Here is a 24,733-nt window from a genome sequence, read left to right as displayed (position 1 = left end):
CATCAATGATTTGATTAGATGTTGAGAGGGTTTTTCGAACACTAATTAAAAAATTAATTTCAGAACTCACTTGGAAACCGCGAGACGAATTTTTTGAGGCCTTTGACCGCATCATTAGCACATGAGGATTACTGTAGCACTTATGGCTAATCATGCACTAATTAGGCTCAGAAAATTTGTCTCGTCGTGTACATCTAAACTGTGCAATTAGTTTTGTTGTTTAACTACATTTAGTGCTCTATACATGTGTCCAAAGAAGAAGACACAAATTTCGAGGTGAAAATTTTTGGGAACTAAACGCCCCCTAATTCGTTGGTGTGAAAGTGACATGGCTGCCTGTAGTGGTTGCGCGGCGAGCAGCTACTGCTTAGCTTGAGAAATTTCTTTTAGTTTTGATTATCTTTCAAGATGGGTCAAATTTTTAATCTTGTAATGCTACTGACTCACACACCGCCGAGGTCAAACATTGGAATCTATTGCCATGGTTCCTACACCACATGGCCAAGTACGACTCCTGTGACCAAATCTTAGGTATAAAATTATTAGCGAATTCGTCTCGAATATAATCTTGTTTGACCTATGTTTCCTGCAAAAGTGGTGCATATTATCTGACTGGAGGGATACAACGTACTGTATATGATAGCCGGTGGTAGCACTTGTATTTACCGTCTTTCACCTTGATTGGTTTAATTTTAATAGGAAATTTCCTTAGCCGTTGCTACAGGCAGCTATAAAAATTTGCATATATTGGTCCTATATTTTAGATGAATCCGAATTAACAATACAAATTTATCACATTTTTATAAACCAATCGGACTTGCTCGGGGCATGACCTTCCTAATCACTCTATAAAGGATTATAGCCAACTAAGATTATTTTTATCCAATAAATCAAATGCAAATATCTTATTTTATTTTTCAAATTTAAAACTTTTTAAACTCTAATTCTTGTTATTTTGCATCAGCATTTGAGGGCATCCTTGCTAGCCTATCGATGCTAGCAGAACCCAAGGCGCGGCATCTATCCTTGATAGAGTTCCTTCTAGGAAGGCGTTTGCTAGTTTTCGGAACGAGCTCTTAAAAACCATATGCTTTTGTTTCTCATCAAAATAGAAAGTTCTCATCTAGAGAACTAAAAGTTCCTGTTTGGTAGGACTGCCGCTAGGTGCATGATTTGCAAAAGTGTTGCATGTTTGGTACTTAGTGTTTAGCACATACTTTATGGGGAAGATCTTTGTTGCCAAAACCGATCATTCTACTCCTGGTAAGGGTCAATTTGGTAGTGCTCCACCTGCTTCCTATTGTCTATGAGCTAGAGTTGATTCTCTGAGAGAAGTGATTCAATGGTTGTAGGTAACTCACTTGATTCTATATGATTACTTTGCGAAAAAACATATTCTATGCGAGAAATGAATTGGAGTTGCTAGTTCCTTAGTTCATTTCAGAGATTTTATTTCTCAAATATCTGTTTGGAAGAGTTTCACCTCGATTTAGCCTGCTTTGGGATCTCTACCAAAGAGGGTCTGAGATAGTAGCCAACACTGAGTTTGACTAGGATAATATCATCCAACAACTTTCAAATAGCTTAGTGAAGAGGAGTGTCAAAGATGCCAGGAAGCTGAAAAATTTCTCAAAATTCAATTCTTCACAGTTTCAGAAAAGTCACCAAGGGGAAGTCACAAGGGTCTAAGAGTTCATGATTCTCTCATTTCGGGGTAGGGGTGGACATCAGGCGCAGTTCAACTCGATTGAAGTATAATTTCGGGTTCGGGATCTTAGGAGCAGGTAACGGACGTTGTGTGACAACTATTACCTATGTCATTAGTAACTGACATTGTTTATGCCTGTTACCATTGTGCCGTTATTGGTGACGGGCGTTGTTGCTGCTGAGGCTATACTATGGTCTGGATGCCTTGGTAATGGGCATTAATGATGTTCGTTACCTTTAATATTTATGGTCCGTTACCAATCCTATGTTACCTATTTGAGGTTTTTATGTAGTGTTCAGATGTTGCAAAACATTATTGGATGTTGCAAGCTATAATTTGTGATGTTGCATCTAGTGATTTAGCATGTAGAGAAAGGTAGTGAAACTAGAAACATGTGATTTCTAGGTTCAATTTTTGAGGTTATTATAACTTTTTCTTATAGTTTCCTCTGAGATCTGGATTTTGCATGTTGTGGATATGGTTTTTGAATGTAGCACACCTATAAATTGAATTTTTCATATGTTAATATTGTTTGTTGCAGCACATGCCTTGACAGTCAGATCTTATGATTCACACTTTTTTTCTGAATGGTGACTTGCACTCAATTTTTTTTGGTGGGAACATAAGGAAGAATTTTTCTGGTGGAAACTAACGAAACAAATAATCTATGCAATGAACAAAAGTCAGCTTGATGGTGAGCATGCGGACGATGATGGTGATACAATGTTGCACGCAACATTAAAGAATGTTTCAGCGCGAGTTTTTTTTGGTACAATGACAACCATCAATTTTTAATTGGATGGTGATCATAGCATCCAATGTAGAGTCCGGACATCGAACGTTCGAGCACTAGCAGCCCCATAAAGACAAGCATGTTGAGGTAATAAATATTGTAGGGATGTCATCATAAAGACAAACGAGTTAAGATAATAAAGAATGTAAGTATCTTTGAGTCCTGACTTGCATGGGCTTATTGTCTTCTTTAGTGGATAAGAGAATTGTTGAATCAAACAAACTAAAGTTGATACAATAGCTAGATTATCCAATCAATTGCTTAAAATAAAAAAGGTAAAATCATAGATGGTAGTGATGTTATTGATAGTAGGTCACATGCATCTGCCAAACCTAGTTCACAGGCTAAACCTGCTATTCCCTTGGAAAAGCCTACGTATGGGATGCTGATGAATTATTTTGCTGGACAGAGCCCACCACCACAAAACAAATGCCGCACACATCAAAACTGAATGTTGTGTATTCTGAAACCATGGCTTCCGGTTCTCTGGTGTTTCACCCTAACCCATCCATATTATTGCTATTATGTCTAGCTCGGTTGTTCCTAATCAAACAAATGAAATTGTAGATTTTATACCACCTTATACTTTTACAGTGTACCATTCCTACGAGGTACTGGTGTTCCTATGGACTAGTATCGAATGATGTTTTTAATAATTACTTGCGACGTGCACTCATAAAACCTATTGAAACTCACGTGTCAATCCTATTGTACAATATGTTGCTTCTACACATAGAAACCAACTACTCAAAATTGGAATACAGATTTTGCCAAAAAAAATTAAAAAAAGAGTAGACTAACATGATGAAAAATAAAGAGTAAATTGCACCCCCAGGTCCCCAAACTTGCCCCAAAGTTTCACCTAGGCCCCTAAACTCTCAAATCGTGCATCTGGGTCCCTAAACTGTGTTAATTGTGTCATCCGAGGTCCCATGCGGCCCACGCGAGCACCCGAAGCTGATGTGGCATGCAACTTGGCACCACGGTGGCACACATTTACAAAAGACTCCTTCTATAGTCTTCTCTTCTCCCACTTGCTCCTTCTCCCTCTCTTCCTCTCCAATCTCTCTCTCTCACACACTCTCCCATTCCTCTTCTCCACCTGCATTTCGTCGAGCATCTCCGTCCGTCGGCACTGGCGAAGCTAGCGATGCTGCTATGGCTAGTGCAACAGCGGCGGCCCGCACACGCAGTGGCGGCTAGCATGACCTACACATGTGGATTTGGGCAGTTCTAAGTTGTACCAAAAATTTTATTTTGCTGAGTTTAGATAGTGTGACTCAATATCCTCTTGGCTGGTGAGTCTAATTTTTAAAATTTAGTGGTGAAGTCAAAGAGCTACATACAGGGGCAGATCTAGCATGGGACAGGGCGGCTAGAGCCCCATACTATCATGAATGGAGCCCCCCTCCCCATTTTTCAGCCATGGATGAAGAAGAGGAAGAAGAAAAGGAGGAAGAAGAAGAACAAAAGAAAAAAACGAAGGAAGAAAAAGGAGAAATAAGCCCTCCACCCCTAAGTCCAACTCTTGGATCCGCCACTGGCAACATGGGACACATTACCCAATACATAGCTTAGTTGAGAAAAGTTATTTCCATGGATGCTTTAAAAGTGATATTGTTTTCTTTGTCTTCAATTGGAATGGCTTTTTCATGGGGATCTTCATTAACTCCTAGTTCTATTCATTCTAGGAATCATCGAGAACAAAATTTTCATGATTACATTATAATGGGACCAACGAATTAAATTTGCCTAACTTGACATCGATTAGACAAGGAAGTAATGAAAGTGCTCTTCATTACTTCAAACGATTCAGAATTCTAAGAATTGTTATTTTAGTTTGTCTCTTTTTAGTAATGATTTGGTTTATTTGACTTTTTGCGGTATACATTCCCATCTTAAAGAAAAATGGAGGGATATGATTTTCTTTGTGTTAACGAAATGTGAGAACCTCATGTCTAGAATATAGAATCAATAAATCTAAAGAAAGTTATAAAATTCATTGATCTAATATGCATATTGCTGACTCCAAATCCGATAGTTCAGATGATGAAGATAAGGATTTTTATGTTGCTAAATTTGTATGGAAACCAAAAACTAAATTGTATTCTTGTTCATCTCATAAACTAATTCTATTGGCATGAAGAGGTATGATCTATCTTTGATCTTTATAAATTTGATCGCATATTTGATAAGTTATTTAAAAATAGGAACATCAAAATATTACATACTTTACCACCACTTGATAAGTTAAAGCGATATGCTTATTATGAACAATATAATTTTTTTCCTCATATGACTAACAATTACATGTTTTTTCGTCGACTGGTGTAATCGGCCCTTAACGAAGGATGATTAACCCTACATGAGATGTAAGTTGACAAGCCATCCTTCGTATCAGCACCATTGCTTTGCAACATACCAAGGTACTGGTTCAGCCAACTCAAGCCAAATCAACTAAAGGCAAAGCTTGTGAATATCAATGAAGAAAGTCCTCAAAATTCGAAAGAGAAAATGTATTGAGAGATGTGGCGCTTTAGAAGACTCATGATGGTAGAGAATGATTGAAAATCACCATAAAACCCTCTATTCACGAGAGGCAGGAGAGTTCATCTCAATAGGCGATTGATCCTCTGATGCAACAAAAACTAAAAGTTCTGGTGTCCTAAAATTAGAAGTTCCAGTTTCGATCACAACAAGCCAAAGAGCGATCAAATGGAACCATCCAGAAGTGTGCACCTAGGAGGTGAATCAAGCTAAAGTTTTGAGAGAGATGCAAGGCTAAAACCCACATTTGATCAATTCTTGAACACATATGTGAATTAAAAGGTCATTTTGGAGAATTAGCAGCTAAATAAGAGAGCTAGGTCGCTTCCATAGCAGGAAACAACAAGTAATAGAAGTGATGTTGTCACTTTGTAAATGATTAGTATTCTCCAATTGTGTGGGTACCTCCTATGTATTGTTAGGGATATGACCTTGGGGTATCTCACCCTAGGGCTAAATGGTTACCCTGGGCACTGTTCATCTACGTGACCGTTTAACTTATTTACACACCTTGTGGCTAGATGTTTACATTTAATCAACCGTTTATCCTATTTAAAGACCATTTAACCCATTTAAATGGTTGTTTAGTTCGAATGAAGAGCTAAACGGTAGGCAGGCCTGTTGAAGAGGGTGTGTGAGGTGGGCACTCGCACAGGGCCCCTAAATAGGTGGGGCCCCAAGCCTAGTTATAAGAATAGATTTGTATGTCCGTCCATGACACTTAGCACGGTGTGTCCATCAGGTACTCAGGTATTTTGAAGATCAACCGTCCAACTTATTGGTGTTTTGATAAAAATCAGTTGATAAGTCAATAATAAAAATACTCAAATCAAGGTGTAAGTAATCACTTATTGTTGCTCCTTTTCAAAGATTAAAAATGAAAACATCTCATAGATTTAATTAGTGGTTAGATTAATCAACAATAGCTTAAATATTTTATTTGTTCTACAATCCAATAATTATACCTGCCCTAGTGGTTTAATTAGTCATTAGATTAATCCAAAAACTTTAAGGGGCGCGTGGAGGCGTCATCCGCCCCTAAAGTTGAGCTTTATTTTCAGGAGCGGGTAATGGTGTCACCAGCTCTAAAAATACTTTTCTAGGGGCGGGTCAGGTGCTACAGTAGCCCCTCTTCCTTTGTAGGAGTAGGTTACATTTTAACCGTCTCTAGAAAAAAAATATTTCCTACAAATTGTTTTTGCAGTAGTTAAGAAGAGACAAAGAATACAAGCATCCGCTCAATCTTAATTAGTAGTATCAGACAAAATATTTTTTACAAAATTTTAGGGCCCCAATTTGCATTTCGCACCAGGGTCCCAAATTTCTGGAGACGGCCCTGACGGTAGGTGAGCAACTGTTTAGTGTTTACCATTTAAGCTAACACTGATTCTTGGAGGATATGGAGATATGAAGCCCATTAATGGAGGCTCGCGTGGTGTTACGATTTAACATATGTAACCGAGTTCGATTCATTTCCTTGTAGCCGACTAGGTGTTCTTGTCGGGTAACTTGTAACCCTACCCAAGGATATATAAGATAGGTAGGAATCCTCTCGAAATCCTACCGTTCAAACAATGGCAGTAAATTCTTTAAGCCCAACTATAAAAGAACACAAGAGAGTGATGCTCCCTCACAACCCTACTCGACACTTTATGATCCGCTGGTTCTTGCCCTATACAAGAATCTAGTATAGATTTTGGTCTATTGCATTTCGGACGCACATGCCTATCGTGGTTTATTAGTAGAAACCGATTTCACGATCACAGCCAGTTTATATTTACAAACTGATTGTGAGAATGTTTTTAGATAAAAATAGAAAAATGTTATATTTTTTTAATTTTCACCCGGGACTTCCCTGCGTGATTTAAGTATTTATAACCAGGTTGACCACGAACAGTTTTTGCTTAGCCCGGGTCGCCCGCAGCTGATCACTAGTTGGAGCTTGGTTACTCCAAGAATAGCGAATCACCACCCGCAATACTCTGCTCCTTGCTCCAAACGGACGTTCATGCTGGGTCATGGCCTTAAAGCACGCCATCAAAACCCAAGGCCGGCTCTCCACTTCCTTCAATTCCATCCCCAGCAGATAGATCGATGCTTGTGCGAATCGCCGCCATGGACATCCAAACTCTACCGCTCCTCTTGGCCCTCGCCGCCCTTGCCATCTTGCTCGCCCCAGAGGCCGCTGCCGGGGACAACGCCGCCGCCGCCACCGGTGGAGCTGGCGGCGACGCCGTGGCGACGTACCTGGTGGTCGTCTGCCGAGCCAATGGACCCAAGGAGGACGGCGAGAAGCTGCGCGAGTGGCACGCCTCGCTGCTCGCCTCCCTGCTGAACACCAGCGCCGGCACGATCCTGGAAGAGGCGCGGTCTCCGGACGGCGGCGGGCAGCTCGTCTACTCGTACCAGCACGTCGTGAGCGGGTTCGCCGCGCGGCTCACGACGCAGCAGCTGGACGAGCTGCGCAAGCTCAACTGGTGCGTCGACGCCATCCCGGACGTCGACTACCGGCTGAGGACGACGTTCACGCCGGCGCTGCTCGGGGTGAGCACGCCCCAGACGGGCATGTGGGCCGCGGCGCGCAGCATGGGAGAGGGCATCATCGTCGCCGTCCTCGACAACGGCATTGACCCGCGCCACGTGTCCTACGCCGACGTCGGCATGCCGCCGCCGCCCGCCAAGTGGCGGGGAAAGTGCGAGTTCGGGGGCGCGCCGTGCAACAAGAAGCTCATTGGCGGGCGGTCGCAGACGGCAGGGGAGCACGGCACGCACACCTCCAGCACCGCCGTGGGCGCCTTCGTGAGCGACGTCCAGGTGCTCCGGTCGAGCGTCGGCACGGCCTCCGGCATGGCGCCGCGCGCGCACCTGGCGTCGTACGAGGTCTGCTTCGAGGACACGTGCCCGTCCACGAAGCAGCTCATCGCCATAGAGCAGGGCGCGTTCGTCGACGGCGTGGACGTCATCTCCATCTCGGCCGGGGACGACACACAGAAGCCGTTCTACAAGGACCTCACCGCCGTCGGGAGCTTCTCGGCCGTCATGTCGGGCGTCTTCGTGAGCACCAGCGCTGGAAACGCCGGCTCGGACCTCGGGACCGTCACCAACTGCGCGCCTTGGGTGCTCACCGTGGCTGCGAGCACCATGACCCGGCGCGTCATCTCCACGGTCAAGCTCGGCAATGGGCTGGTGTTCCAAGGCGAGGCCAACAGGAGGTACAAGGCCCTCAAGGCAACCCCGATCGTGTACGTCTCCGGCGTGTTCGAGAATGGCGCACTCAAGGCCGTCGACGTCCGTGGGAAGATCGTTCTCTGTGACCGCTCGGAGGGCCCTACCATGCGCAGCGAGATGGTCCGCGCTGCCGGTGGCGTGGGCATCATCATGTTCAACGACGAGACCGAGGGCGCCGCGACACGGGCCATGGGGAACGTGACCATCGCGGCGGCACGCGTTAGCCAGGCCGACGGCGCCAAGATCATGGCGTACGTCAACTCCACGGCCAACCCCACGGCGAGCCTCTATTTCACCGGCGTTGTGCTGGACCCGGCCTTCCAGCCGGCCATCGCAGAGTACTCCTCACGGGGCCCCTGCAACATGTCAAACCTCGGCGTGCTCAAACCCGACATCACAGGCCCCGGCACGAACATCATCGCCGCCGTCCCGGGCGGGAGCGCCGGCGTGCCCAGCCGCACCTTCGACATGCTCAGCGGCACATCCATGGCCGCGCCGCACCTCTCGGGGATCACAGCCGTGCTGAAGCGAGCGCGCCCAGGGTGGTCGCCCTCCGCGATCAGGTCGGCGTTGATGACAACAGCCGACGTGACGCACCAGGACGGCACGCCGATCACCGACGAGATCACCGGCAAGCCGGCGTCACACCTCCTCATGGGCTCCGGGATGGTGAACCCCACCAAGGCGCTAGACCCGGGCCTCATCTACGACCTCACAACCAATGACTACCTCCGCTACATCTGCGGCCTCGGGTACAACGACAGCTTCGTCAACGACATCATCGCGCAGCCGCTACGGAACGCGAGCTGCGCAACCTCCGGCAAGATCGAGGGCAAGGACCTCAACTATCCGTCGTTCCTGGTGACACTCACGCCGGCAGCGCCGGTGGTCGAGGCCAAGCGAACGGTGACCAACATCGGCGAGGCCGTGTCCGTGTACACGGCGGAGGTCGTGGCACCGAATACCGTGGCGGTCGAGGTGGTGCCGCCGAGGCTGCAGTTCAGCACTGTGAACCAGAAGATGGATTTCACGGTAAGGTTCCGCAGAGCTGCCAATCCCTTCAATGGCACGGTGGAAGGCAGCCTCCGGTGGGTCTCCGGCAAGTACTCCGTACGCAGTCCAATCGTCGTCCTTGATGGAACACTGAAATTGGTTTAGGAGGATTAGCTACTGCATGTATTTGGTTGCTTAATTAAAGCATCATTAATAGGCTAATTGGTAAAGGTACTTGCTCCGTTCAAAATTGTAGGTCGTTTTGGTAAATGAATATACATAGTGTTTGGTATACACCTAGATAAATATATTATATCTAGATACATAGCAAAAATTACATATCTAAATTTTTATGGAGTTTCTTAAGGGGTGCTCCAGAAATATATGTTACAGATGTCCATATGGAGTTAGAGTAAAATTATCCACTACTACCACTTTTTACACAACTTACGGGTTAAAAAAAAAAGAACCAGCCCCTCTCGAGCGTCTCCCCCATCTCCTGCACCGCCCCTTCTTCTGACCACTCCTTTCCCGCCACCACCCAAACCACGCGGTGGTGGTGGCCGCGCTCTCGCCGGCGGCGGGCAGGGGCGGCCTCACGTCCAGCACGGCCGGACGCTTTTGTGGCGCACTGTGGCGTGGCACAGGGCCGCACGTGGCGGTCCGCGGCGTGCGAAGGTGCTGGCCGGTGGCGAGACACGGAAACGGGTGTGGAAATGGATGGAACGTGCAAGAACAAAGAGAGCACGATCATCAGTGCATCGCGTAAATTCGATTTGAGCCACAGGATGAGGAAAACGGTGGCCGGAGCTAGGAGTTCGGCGGTGAGGTGGAGATGGGGTAGTACTTGAGGCTGGCGCCCGTGGAATCCTCGATTCCCAGCAAGGTGGGGGGGGGGGGGGGTCAGAGCTCGTGTAGGAGAGGTTGGGGATGGAGCTAAGGTGGTGAGCGAGCCTCGAGCGTGGGAGATTTGAAATTCATGGAGGGAATCGAGCAGATTTGGCTGACGAAGTTGAGCTGCTTGAGCTCTATTAATGATGTGGCTGGAGGAAGAAGCAAGTGGGAGCGGTAGAGGGAAGGGAGGCTGGGGAAAGAAGCAACGCGAGGACGCTGAGCAGCTTGCCTCCAACCGTGCCCTCTGTGGCCTGATGCTTGTCTCCATCACCGCGCACGTGGTGACCGGCGTGTCCGCCAGCCGGAGTAGCTTGCTAAGATCTCTTGGCTACACTTGCTGGAGCCCAGGTGTGATCCTGCAGGCCATACCGGTGACCGTGCTCACGCTTGGATTTCATGCCATCACGCCGTTTATCTGCAAGATTGTTGGGGATTCGGTGTATGATGCACGTAGAGCCATACTGATTGGGGGTGCTGTGCCATTCTTCATGGTGCTGTCATGGAATGCAGTTATTCTTGGTCTTGCAAGTGCTGGTGCCTATAGAGAGAGCAAGAGGAGGAGGAGAAAAGAGAGTGTCATGTGAGCCCATTTACGGAGACTAAAATAGGCAATTCACAACAAGTCATCATCTTTATAGAGTTGGAGCACTGCAATCAGCCAAATATGTGCAACAACTCCATATTTCCGAGGAGTTGGTGGAGTGGAGCTGCAAAAAAATGGAGTTGCTGGAGTGGAGCTGCTTTTTTTGAAGTTGGAGTGCTTCCAAACATGCCTTTAATATCAGCGCCAAAAACTTCATAGATCATCTCCTCTACCTCTGATCGAGCTCGCTTTTTGTAATGAGTCGTAGCTCTACTCTTGCTAATGGGGCGGGGCTTGACGGGTTTTTTGGGTGGGTTTTAATACATGTACTATTGGATGGGTGGAAACGGGTGACACTATAAAATGGGTTGGGGCAGGTTGGGTTGACGACACAGACGGTTTGGGATGGATTGGGGCGCTATGGTAGTAGATCGGCGCGTAAGTCGCATATCATCTTCCGTCATGACTTCAGATTGGGGCGGGTTGGGGCATTGGGCTGACGGGGTGGGTCGGGGCGGGTGGTAGTTAGGGCTCTTGAAATATGGGTAGGGCGGATTTGGGGCTGGTTCAACCCCATTAGCAGGCGTACATAGCTCCCTTGGGTTACTGCCATGGAATGTAACTGAAGAGAAGAGGAGTTTCCATGTGAAATCATTATTCAGAAGGATCCGAGATGCTGGTTGTTTAGGATTAGTTTCCTCCCTTCTCTATGAAACTACCATGACAAGGCTCAATGACAGTACTCGAGTTTGCTGTGGTTAGTATTATTTGTTTGTGTTATTTTTTTTCTGACTCGGTGACTCGGTGTGGATACTGGTGTCAGCCGTGAGGCAATCGTGCTAGATTCCACGACTAGGATTAATGACCTGTTTGGATGGTCTCAAACTAAAGTTTAGCTATGGCTAAAGTTTAGACATGGCTAAAATGTTTCGTTCTCTTTGGATGTCTAAGCTAAACTTTAGATGTTTTACTATCACAAAAGTCATTTATACCTCTGTACCACGCACACACAGCTAGAGAATAACTTTTGGTAAGGGTATTTTGGTATTTTGCTATCTGCTGCGAGAAATTAGCCCTCATTAGTTGGGTTTGGAGGGCTAATGTACTGATCTTTAGCTAGGAAGTTGGCTAATTTTTAGAGGAGCTAACTTCTCTTCAAGTAATTTGGCGCTCGTCCACCTGGCTCCACCCTTGCCACCAGCACCCACCTCACCGGTGTCGGAGTCTCCTCCCCCTCCACTCCCCCACTCCGTCCACCTCCACTTGATCCCCCCGCCGCTGGCACTGCCCAACCGGTTTCCCCTACCACCCCCACCGGCACCATCACCGCCCACAACCCACCACCATCGCCGGTCCAACAGTATCCCCTCATTCTTCTAGACACTACAAGCATAGATCCCCCTCCCTCCCTCCCCCAGCCCCCCAAACCCCAAACCAGAATTGGAGCTCACGGAAGTTGATGTCCTCACCGGAGAAGATGAGGTTCTCATCATGGTAGGAGGAGATCATGTTGATGAGGTATTTCTCAAGATCTTCATACAAGCATATCTCAAGAGGTTCTCATCATACGCTTGCTGTTATGTTATCAGATTCTCCGTTTTATAGCACTTCAAGTTTGTTCTTTTGTATAGAGTTTATATAAAGTTTATTTGCTATGTCAAGTTAGAGTTGCTCTTATGTAAATTTGTTCTTGTGCACTACACTAATGTAGGACCTTTAGGAGTTCACAATGGCTGTTGCAATTTCATTGTCTGCATTTGTCGCTCTGCATTTGCTAGTGCTTCTAGTACACTTTGCTAGCAGCTATCTAACTGTTAGTAGTATGATCTGAGGACCAATGATGGTCAACTCTGGATGATGAGTGATTGACAACGTTGTGTGAATTTGATGTCTCTTGGCTCGTAATGTGCATGTGCAGGATGCGACGTTGCGGTCGACAGATTTAGTGAAGGTCAAGCAAAAGGTTTGTGCCGATAAACTAAAGGTGGTAAAGGATGAACGTGAGTAGGCTTGGACGGACCTGAGGAGTCCAGGTGCCGGAGTCACGGGCGATCCACGTGGTGCACTGAAGAGAAAGAGTATGTGCACGGATGAAGATGGTGTCGTCGAGTCAAGTGGGACGGAGGCTTTTGAGGCTTGGCGGAGACTAGACATGCATCGACAACAAGGCGGTTGCGTGGCAGCCAAGCGAAGATGGTCGGTTTGGTGGTTTAGGCCTCAAAACCACCAGACAGGTAGGTTTACTGGTTTGGGCCTCAAAACCGGGGGCGCGTTTGGTGTGGCCGGATGGCGGAGACGGAGGGTACGTGGCGCCATCGCGAAGCTTGCGTCGAGGTGAAGTAAAATCGTGAAGCCGACGTGTCCGTCCACTGGTTCTACAAATCTGGACCGTTATCCTTGTTTTTAGAGTAGGGGTAGTTTCATCGTTCGCCAAAGACCTTATATAGGCATGGTTAGTTGGAGGACATCCCTCTAACCCTAGATTTTATTTGCTCCTCTTGTTTTCTAATTTTTGGATTAGAGTTTGTGCTAAACTTTTCTTGGAAATGGAGGCCCTAAACTCCTTGTGTCCTCCTAGATTGAAGATTGATTCCTTAATATTTGATTCCTAGCATTTTTCTTTTTATGCATTTTCGTGTCTTTTTCTTGCAATTTTTGATTGGTGAGTTTTACTCGATCTTTCTGCAAACTTCCTTTTGGATCTGTAGGATCTTGAGGTTGTGCATCTATGGATCAAGTTTGGTATGAAACCATGGAGTTTTGAGTGAGTTATTTGGATTTGAAGTTTCAGTTGTTTATGCTTCTCTTTCTTTCTCCTGTTCTTCGTTCGAGCGACATATTTGGTAGATATCAAATTCATATGGTGTCTATTACTAACTCTTTTTTAATACTGAAAATTTCATTTGGTTCTCTACCCAGCCTTTTTTGTGCATGCAGTAGCAAGGAGATTGTGGGACTGGAATGAGCGACTAGAGGGAGGGTGAATGGTAGCCTTAAAAAACTATGCGAAAAGCCAACTCCAATTCACCACCCAAAACCCACTCTAATCATCAAGATGACATCAGTCAACTGGTGATAATACACTTATCCTAGGAACAACTTGGAATCCTTGACAAAACATGGAGGCAATGTGAAAAAACAGAAGCTTATCCTAGAGTGTGTTGTGTTTCCAGCAACATATTATAAGTAAGGTTTTCACCTAATTTTTTGGTTTGGTTCGTCTTATATCATTGATTGGTGGATCTTAGTTCTTTCTGTATGGGAGTCGGACTAGCCTTTTGTCAATCAGAATTCTAATTGGAACTTGGATAATCAATTTGAATCATAATCGGAACCCGGATAAATCAATCCGAATCTCAATCGGATCCCGAACAATCAATGCCTCAAATAATGACAACACAGCCTGTACAAAGTAGTGAATGGGCACAAAGTTGGTGTTTTTGTGTAGATTTATTATATCACCTGTAGCGATGCACGGACACTATGTTGTTATTTCTAAAGCAAGCAATGTTTTGTTGGTCCGTCAATTGGAATCCTAATGATAATCCGGACAAATCAATCGGAATCCTAATCTGAATCTGAAAAAACCAATCAGAATCCTAATTGGAACTCGGACAAATCAACTGGAATCCCAATCAGAATCCGGACAATCAATGTCTCGCATGATCACGACACGGCCTATAAATGGAGGGAATAAGTATAAAGTTGATGATATTATGTAGATCTATTATATTACTCGTACCAACGTACGGCCATCATGCAAGTTAAGATATTTCACATGGCCTGCACGTTCTATTCTACTCCGTATCAAGTCGCATACTCCCATGTCAACAAGATATAAATTACTTTCGAGCCACATGCGTAGCGCACCTTGCCAAGCATGATCACGCTTCTGTGGAGCTCTTTTAATACGAGGCAACTGCAATTTCAACGGAGAGCTACTTGGCGACGTGGCTCATCATTTATGATTATATATTTATATTTGTCCTAGTTTGACTAACCCATAGTTTAATTTTATGAGACTCTGATTTGGTGACATAGATCTCAAGGGAAGGGAAGCAGCTGACCAGCCGCTGCGAGAAGCTACCTGTGGCGGTGTCATCGGCGATGCTGCGGCGTTGGACACCAACGCCGTGCCCGACGACGCCGCTCAACGTCGGCGGCGAGCACGGGACGGCCGGCCACGGGGTTTTCCTCACCTGGCGGGATGTTTCGGTGTCGGCTATCGACGAGACGAGGAGGCACAAGCAGATTCTCGACAGGATCACCGGCTGCGCCCGCCCCGGCCAAGTGCTGGCTCTCATGGGAGCCTCCGGCAGCGGCAAGACCACGCTTCTCGACACCCTGTCTGGTAACACAGCTACACTATACCTTTCGTTCATTCACTTCACAAATTGTGTAAGCAGGATCTCGGTTACGAAGATTTCCTCTATTTCTTGGAAGTAGAAAACTTAGAGCAGGTGGCATCATCAGTATTCCCCATTGAATTAATGCAAATACAGGTCGACTCGGTGTAGACATGAATGGCACAGGCGACATCTTGATCAATGGCCAACGGAAGAGGCTTTCTTACGGCACCTCGGTAAGACCTTCAAATCCTTCGTGTAATCTGAGTGATCGACACCATAATTCTCACGGTATTTCATTTCGCATTAGCAAAGCTGCTGAATTACTACATGATGAATGTTGCCACAGGCCTATGTAACCCAGGAGAACACGCTGATGACCACGCTGACGGTGAGAGAAGCCATCCACTACTCGGCGCAGCTCCAGCTGCCGGGTTCCATGCCGCTGGCCAAGAAGCTGGCGCGCGCGGACCGCGCCATCCGGGAGATGGGGCTGGCCGCGGTGGCCTGCTCGCGGATCGGCGGCCGGGTGTGCAAGGGCATCAGCGGCGGGGAGCGGAAGCGAGTGAGCATCTGCATGGAGCTGCTCGCGTCGCCGCGCCTGCTCTTCCTCGACGAGCCCACCAGCGGGCTCGACAGCGCCGCTGCGTACCATGTCATGGCGCACATCGCAAGGCTCGCGAGGACCACGGGGACAACGGTGGTCGCCGCCATTCACCAGCCAAGCACGGAGGTGTTCGACCTCTTCAATGGGCTCTGCCTGCTTGCCAATGGTAGGATGGTGTACTTTGGGCCAACTCCTGAGGCAGCTGAGGTTAGTAGTCTTTTTACCGGTTGGATTTGTTTTTTAAAATTACGTCTCGTGCACCTCCTCATTTGCTAAGCCATAAAAATTGACAAATACTAAATACTTCAGAGTCGTGCCCAGTATCAAATACCTAATCGTTACCTTTTCACAGATTACAACTTAATTAATGACTAACAGTATCGTATTGTGACGAACAATCATTCTACAACTCTTTCCTTTTGGGAAACTGTCCTTTTAGAGTTTATTTGAATCCAAGGGAAGGACTCACTACGGAGTCTGCTACTTTGCCATGTGATTTGAGGCGCACGGAGAAGGTCTTATAACACACGGCAAATCATTCGCCGTCGGCCGCACACGGCAAAGCCAACATGGTAGCCAGCGTGATGGCGAAGACCATTTTGCCATGTACCATTTATCGGGCACACAACAAATGTGTTTGCCGTGTGTAATTTCTAGTATACCACAAAATAAATCATCAAATGGCGCCGGGACGGAGACGGCCGTCGCAGACGGCGGTTTTGCCATGTGCCTGTCAGATGGCACAAGACAAACGTTTAAACGACGCGGGGATAGAGGCGATGGCGGGAAGGGTGACTTTGACGTGCGCCATGACAAAATTTCAAACTTTGCCATGTGCCCTGCATGAGGCACACGACAAAGTTTGGCCGCTTTGCCGTGTGTTGCGCCACAACACGCCAAACTGACATTCAAGAGTGACAGAAACGGTGGCATTGCCGTGTGCCGTGGTTGATGCACACGGCAAAGTGACAAAAAAAATCCCGTTTTGGTTGATTTTTTGCATTTAAAGGTCCCCACTCAAACAAAATGCACAAGCATGATACATATATCGAAACAAGCATCACATGCATGATATATATAGATAAATTCATAAGTTCGATGACACATAAATCCGCAATGTCACAAGTTCACAAGCAGCACAAATCCAAGAGTCCACAAGCTAGTACAAGTTCACAATTGACACAATGCAAGTTCCAAAAGTCCACAAGCTAGTACTACAAGTCCACAAGCTAAGGAGGTGGCTCGAATGGTGGTGGGCCCCCAAACTAAGGTGGGAACAACTGCTGTGTGGGAAACGTCGGTGACATGCCCGGTGCCATTTCTGACGTATTCGATGCCACCGATGGATTCTGCAGAGGAGAATAGATTGAATGTGTGACAAGAATCAGGTTCGTTAAGTTCTCTAAGTCACTAAGTCTCTACGTTCTCTAATTCTCGAAGTCTCTATATTCTCTAAGTCTGTAATACTTGAAATGAAAGTACAAGGTTGCGAAGTGGCTCACAGAAGGAGTTGCAGGAGCCAGAGCTGGAATCGGAGGGAACATCATCGCTGGTTGGGGGTTGATCTATTTGAACAGAAAGACCATGAATGTAATTGTACATCTAGGCCATCTGCCGCTGAACCTCGGCATTCTGCCTCGTAGTCTCCAGCTGCCGTATGCCCTTCTCTTCGGCAAACGCCACCTCGTATGCCTCCTTTTGCGCTGTCAGCCGGGCCTACAATTTTTCATCCAAATGTTATAATGTAATATGTACAAAGTGAATGAACGATGAATAAATCAGAAATAACCTGAGGTTCCTGCACTTGGAGCTGCGCAATGGGCGTATGGCTAGGCTACTGCTCGTGCTCCTTGCTCGAACCTGAGGAAGAGTGGGAGTACTGGCCATGTCTAGAGTCCTGTCGCCGATAAAATATCGGCCATGCTTCCTGCCTCCCCCCCTTATGACGAGTTGTCCATCAAGAGGGTTGGGCGCTTGGATCCCACTTTGGCCCATATACCTGCCTTCCCGCCGCGGTGTACTCACCGATGCGAGTGTAGATAGAGGGATTGGTGTACACCAACAGGGGGTCATTCGGGTGGAAGGTGACCTCGGACGCCTTGCCCTTATGGACCAAAACTCATCCCATGAACTGGGAGCACTCAGCGCCTGCATTTGTTCTTAACCGTGTGTGTCAGAGTGTGTGAAGTGTGAGTGTGTGTGAGTGGTGGGCTACGCTCGGTGTTAGAGGACGAGGGGTTCACCGTGTGCCCTAGATCCAAAGCACACGACAAATAGGATTTTTGCCATGCGCCTGATCCAGGGCACACAGCAAATCTCGACTTTTGCCATGTGCCGCACCCTGGGCACATGGCAAAGATTTTTTCAATTTCTTTTCCTCCTATTCCAAAATGTATTTTTCCAAAGTTGTACTATTAAAATTTGAAAAAACCTTAATAAAATCACTCAACATTGGACTCAATAATATGAAATACAGTTTTACACTCACTTAATTGTTTTAGTTAATGGAGTTATAGATCAAAATCTATTTATATCAATTAAAATTTAATAATTCCAGTTAATGCTTTAAATTATCAAACAGATTCAGAAAATTACCAAAAATTAACATGAAGCAATTTATGTCGTCTACTCCTTATAGAAAACTTTTTGAAGTCAAATCTCAATTCAAACATCACTTCACTTACAAACTAGACCACGTACTTATCAACTCTATGAAACTTATTGTGTGATTCTTCAAAGCACTATACGTGACAAAATGTGCGAAACCTCCTAATATTTTTACCATAACATCCATGTATGATATGCTGAGCTTTTGACAAATTTCATGATTTTCAAACATCATACGAATTTTATAGAATTTTAAAACAATTCGGTCGCATGTTCCTAGGCATGCTTTGGGAACAAAATGTTAAAAATTTTCTTTCATTTCATGGATAAGGTCTTAAACACGATTGAGAAACACAAATATCATTTTTCCAATAACTTTGATATATTATTTTATGCGCTTGCACTTCAAATTTCACTTATATGATAAAAATCTTTAAATACAAGAAATTTGTTAAATATAGAAAGCATATTAAAAAATGTAACAAATTTTAACAGTGAGTACCAAATAGTGTATGTGGAGTGTAGAAAAAGTTTTGATACGGGAAGAGAAAAAAATTTGATGTGATTTGCGGTGTGCCAAGTGGCGAGCACATGGCAAAAACAAGTGTTTGCCATGTGCCAAGCGTAGAACACACGGCGAAAATAGGTGTTTGCCGTGTGCCGTTGGTGGCACACGGCAAACTTTAACGTTCGTCGGTGGCCGTCGATCTTCCTAACGGTCGGAGCGTGTGGGGCGCACGTGAGCGGTGTTCGCCGTGTGCTACCTGTAGGACACATGTGGCAAAAGGTTCTCTTTGCCGTGTGCCCTTCGGGAGCACACGACAAATGTAAACAGCCATCGCTGTCCCCCACTGGTCCTAATGGCGGCTGCACGTGGCACGCATGTGAGCGCCTTTTGTCATGCGTTTTTGTGGTGGCACACGACAAAAGCGAATCTTTGCCGTGTGCATTATTTTTGAGCACACGATAAACTGGATTTTCTGCCATGTGCCTTGGCTTTACCATGTTCCTTCTTGGCAGCACATGGCAAAGAACCGATATGCCTTGTGCCCAATATATTGCACACGACAAAGTATTTGGCACACGACAAATTACGAGTTTTTGGTAGTGACTGGGAGCACAAACACCCATATTTTCTAGTGACTATTCCTAAAATGGGGTCCAAACTAGGTAGTAGGCTAAACAACATATTTATCTTTAGAGAGTAAAGGACAACCCACCCTCAAATTTTCTAGGTTGTAGGCTAAACAACATATTTATCTTTAGAAGAGTAAAGGACAACCCACCCTCAAATTTATCTCTTTGTTTGAAAAGGACATGAACTCGAAACACAAAAATCATCAATCCAACTCCCAAAATCATTCATATTGCCCCCAAGGAAATTTTGAAGTGGTTTCCCAGGTTGTTTTTGTTGACATGGTGAACACGTAGCATGTGGGTCCTAGATGTTGGAGTTAAGATTATTTTTTTTGTGATGTCCGACACTAGCCCCAGTAAGCTCTCTCTCCCTGGAGGAAGGCCCCATCCCTTCCTCCCCTTTCTCAAATCCACTTCTTGTTTTCTCTCATCCCATCCTCTGCGGAGGTGGCTGGTGGCAGAGGCTGACTTCGCTTTTTGCACAACCTCATGATTGGATGGTTGATGCATAAGTTCCTCTTGCAGTTAGTTCTTGGTCGCTGGCCCTCACGCTCTAGAACCAGATCTCCAATGAGAACCTCAACTCACTAATCTCCATCTCCATCTCCATCGATGAGGACCTTGTCGCTAAGTACAACCACTCTGTCGCCTCATCCTCCAGGGCTAATTCACATCCACCTCCTAAATACGACTTTTCCTCCTCCCCATCAAATCTCAATCCTCATCTAGCTCAGATCCTTGATGATTCCCTAGTTCATCGAGTCACCATCTCTCTCTCTCTCTCTCTCTCTCTCTCTCTCTCTCTCTCTCTCTCTCTCTCTCTCTCTCTCTCTCTCTCTCTCTCTCTCTCGATAGCATCACAAGGGGATATCCATCCACTAGCACCCCCCTCAACTGCCTCCTCTGTCTTGACGGTCAACTTGACTCCCTTCAAAGACCATCTGTAGCCTCTATGGCTACTCAACAGAGACATCCTTGAAAATCATCTGAGCCTAGGCGGTAGTGGAAATTCATCTCATTCGCTTGTTACATCTCATTTGATTGAATTATGTTATGGATTAAATTTGTCATCCAGATTGGTTTGTGGGTTATGTTGTTTTTGGATGGGTGTGTCAAACTCGCCCAAGCTATATAAGAATTTCTTGTTCGACTCGACCTCCTCAACAGTCGGAGAACTGCCCGTTGAATGTTGGTGTCGTTCAACATTAAGCAGAACACAAAAAATGGGGTTTGTAGGTGGGCCCAATGTAAGTGAAATGGCAAAACATTAAGGTGGAATAATCTGCCATGTGGAACCCACATACCACATAAGCAAAATCCACTTCAAAACCCAATTTAGGGGGGGGGGGGTAGTCTGAACGGTTTTGAGAGTTCAAGTAGGTAGGATTTTGGGGGTGCTCAAACTCAAAGGTAGTTTTAGGGCCAAAGGGGTCTTCAATCTTTTTAGGGGCCATTTAGTTACCAAAAATTTTCACCTCCCCTTTAAACACATGTATGAAGTACTAAATGTAATTAAATAACAAAACTAATTACACAGTTTGGATGTACACGACGAGACGAATTTTTTAAGCCTAATTAGTGCATGATTAGCCATAAGTGCTACAGTAACCCACATGTGCTAATGCTGCGGTCAAAGGCCTCAAAAGATTCGTATCGTGGTTTCCAAGTGAGTTCTGAAATTAGTTTTTTAATTAGTGTCCGAAAAACCCTCCCGACATCTGGTCAAACACACGACGAGACATCCAAAAATTTTTGCCTTTGGAACTAAACGGCCCCTTAGAATGCAAAAAGTGGAAATCAGTACTATTGTTATGTTCAATATATGTTGCGGACACAGAACTTTTGGGTGTTCTTCAGTACTGATGGCTTTCCTTGTCTCTCTACAATGTTATAGTTCTTCACATCCAATGGCTTTCCATGCCCCTTGAGGAGGAATCCTTCTGATCACTACCTACGAATTATAAACAAAGATTTTGACGAGGTATACACCTTTGACTCTTAAATCGTTTATTAGAAAGATTGTACTATCTAGAAATAAAAAAATGGTAATACATATACATTCTGTATAGTATTAACGTGATTTGGTGGAACAGGAAATAAAAAGCGGATCCAGTCTCAAGTCTCCAAGTGCAGCTGAAGCTATTGAAACTCTCGTTACCTCTTTCAGATCTCTCCATAATTTGGCAACCAACATTCAGATCATGGGGACAGAGAATGATGTAAATCTTTTAATTAGTTCATTCCTTCAAATAAGGTGAGCTTGGCCAAACACATAAAGAGCTTTATTTTTTTATTTATTTTTTACAGGTTCTGCCATTAATTAAGGAAAGGCAAGCTGGTTTGTTCACCAAATTGCTTGTGCTCATCAAAAGATCGAGTGTCAATATGCACCGAGACATAGCCTACTACTGGTTGAGATTTTCAATTTTCAATTGTGTCTGCTTCTGCATTGGCAGTATTTTCTACAATATTGGCGACACTAGTATGGGATCCATCCAGGTAAGTCGTACAATTTAATATGTAGCGGAAACCATATGAGACAGAAAGAGAAAAATCAATAACTAATAACATACGCATTCCAGGCTAGAATATCACTGATCATGTGTATAACAACAATATTGACAATGACTTCACTTGGAGGATTCCCATCTTTTGCAGAGGATATGAAGGTGTTATTCTAATGAAACTCTTCAATTGTCCGCAAGAAACTGAAATTCTGCAGTTTTTAAAATAAAGAACTTTTTTCCTTTGGGAATTCAGGTATTTCGAAAGGAAAGGTTGAATGGGCATTATGGTGCCACTGCATTTGTGATCTCCAACACACTCTCATCAGCTCCATTCTTAGGATTAATGTGCATAATACCAGGTGCAATAATATACTACATGACTGGTCTCCAACGAGGAATGGACCATTTCATCTACTTTGTGGCAGTATTGTGGGCAAGTACAATGCTAGTGGAGGGACTGATAATGATGGTTGCAGCCATGGTGCCCGATATTATCCTTGGCGTCGCCCTTGGAGCTGGAATACAAGCGCTCCTGCTTCTCAGTTGTGGATTCTTCAGGTTCCCTGATGACCTCCCAAAACCTGTGTGGAAGTACCCAATGTACTTCATCTCCTATCACAAGTACGGAATGCATGGATTATACAAGAACGAATTCCTTGGATTAGCATTTGGAGACCAACTCAATCCTAATGGACCTCTCACGGAAGGTGACCACGTACTAAAGAAATTACAAGTGGAGATGGGCTACTCTAAGTGGGTAGATCTTGCAATTTTGTGTGCAATGGTTATAATCTACCGGGCAGCTTTCTTGGCTATGATAAAGTTGACTGAGATGCGTGGACCGATTATCAAGTGTCAATGTATGAAAATTTAATGATGTTAATTTATATTTAGTGGCTTATCAATTATGGTCACAATATAACAATTGTCCTATCAATTATGTTTAAATTAAATTTAAATTTGTTTTTGGATACGATAATTCTTTCTGGATATCATAATTTTGAAATTGGCTATGCATGTAGCTTGCAATTTAATGATGTTATTTTACATTTGTGACCACTCTGACACGAATCCGTAATTTTGTTTGTAAAGTGGCATCATATCCATAGGACCGAGTTTATCAAATATGACCCACAGCCAAATTAGGTAACGACAAAGTGCCTGACTCTTCATGACCGTGGCGTAAGAAAGAGGATGCACTGCGGTTTTTTTTCCAATTTCTAGCAATCATTAACCTACGAAATTTTTTACTTTGTTTCAAGGATTTGATGGAGCACCCACTATGCTCCCTTCAGCTATATCGACTCAAGTGCTTAGTGCTCCTTCTCCATCTCCAGAATGATGAGTTTGACACCATATACAATCTTCGTCTTAGGACTTCCACAATCTCCAATAGCTCACCGAGAACCTTCAGGTCACAAGACCATCTAGGCACTGTCAAACATCAACAGTAATGAGCCTTTAAGATTAATTTTGCTTGACCTATACTAAGTTGTTCCTAAGCTACAAGCACACTTTCTACTCTCACATGAACTTATTCTTTGTAGCTTCAAATCATGGGCATTAAATCTTCTCTCGGTTCAAACTCTCTTACAACATCTCTAGGGTGCTGCCCTTAAGTATTTAGGATGTCAAGGCAGCTCAAGTGACAAGGGGGGAAGGCTTATATAGGCTACGAAGCAAGACATAGCGGTTGCCAACAACTTTCTTGAAAAAGTTTATAGCATTCGAAGAACCGATATAAAGGCGTCGGATCATTCAATCACACTGAGCCTAATAAATAGCCATTAAACCTTTAACACATTCGATGAACCGATACAAAGGCGTCAGATCATTCGGTCACATTGAGCCCAGTAAATAGCCATTAAACGAGCTTATTGCTGGTGTCATTGTTCGCACGGGTGTTGGTTCATCCGGAGCTAATGGCTTCACTGAGAAAACTCTTTGACTATGCATTTAGCTTGCAATTTAATGATGTTATTTATATTTGTGACCACTCTAACACATGAATCCATAACTAAATTAGTTTGAAAAGTGACATCATATCCATAGGACCAGATTTATCAAATATGATCCCTAGCCCAAATCAGATATGGCCCATTAATGCCCGTGAGTGCTGCATGCACATGTTAAAGCATTGCACATGTTAGGACAAGATGGTTTTGCAGAGAGAGAGAGGTGTTACATCATTCCACTATCTAATATAAAATGGTGGCATGAGAAATAGTGGTATCATAAATGACCTTATTTGATAATAAAATTTCATTACAAGCAATATTTTTTGTCAAGATATTCAATATGTGATGCTACACGGATACACTCTAATTGCCTTCTGTGATGAAATAGAAGGAAATGAAAAAGTATTAGCAACAAACACTTTGTTTTCATAAAAGATTATTATGATATTGTTAATCATGAAAGATTCTGTTCGGCAGGAAAAAGGTCGGCTGATTTCGATTGATTCCATAGTATTGTGTGTGAGAGAATAAGCTGAAACAAGCCGAAATAAACCAAAACCAGACAAGCTAGAATAAGTAAAAGTTTGGAATATACAATGTCATAAGTCAGTACCTGAGATGCTATCATGTAGAAGATGCTGTGGCACGAAGTTATGATGAATTTTTTATCATAATTTTATCGAAATTCCCATGTGTGCTCTAGGTCTAAGTTAGTTGCTAAGCCTATGTAGTTGTAAGGAGTTGGAAAGAAAATAGGGTTAGCCCATTTTGGGGCTTAGTTCCCAGTGCAGCAATCCCATTTGGAGTGTCAATTTTGGTGGCCCT

The 24,733-nt window shown here is 44.7% G+C and overlaps 2 protein-coding genes across 2 annotated transcripts; both read left to right on the top strand.

Annotated features, from left to right (window-relative positions):
* The first annotated feature begins 7,163 nt into the window (after positions 1-7,163).
* Positions 7,164-9,434, top strand: LOC120680954 (subtilisin-like protease 4). The gene has a single exon (XM_039962517.1). It carries the CDS (start codon positions 7,164-7,166, stop codon positions 9,432-9,434), a length of 2,271 nt encoding a protein of 756 aa, XP_039818451.1.
* A 5,374-nt stretch (positions 9,435-14,808) lies between these two features.
* LOC120680715 (ABC transporter G family member 1-like) lies at positions 14,809-22,921 on the top strand. Its single transcript, XM_039962236.1, has 8 exons — positions 14,809-15,097; positions 15,249-15,328; positions 15,442-15,906; positions 21,338-21,424; positions 21,537-21,662; positions 21,751-21,942; positions 22,026-22,112; positions 22,204-22,921. The coding sequence occupies exons 1-8, from the start codon at positions 14,854-14,856 to the stop codon at positions 22,822-22,824; spliced, it is 1,902 nt and encodes a 633-aa protein (XP_039818170.1). The 5' UTR covers positions 14,809-14,853; the 3' UTR covers positions 22,825-22,921.
* The last annotated feature ends 1,812 nt before the right edge of the window (positions 22,922-24,733 follow it).

This window comes from Panicum virgatum, chromosome 7N (assembly GCF_016808335.1).
Source record: "Panicum virgatum strain AP13 chromosome 7N, P.virgatum_v5, whole genome shotgun sequence".
Classification (NCBI taxonomy): domain Eukaryota; kingdom Viridiplantae; phylum Streptophyta; class Magnoliopsida; order Poales; family Poaceae; genus Panicum; species Panicum virgatum.
The sequence above is the reverse complement of the archived record's forward strand: the minus strand, read 5'-3'. Positions and strand labels throughout refer to the sequence as shown.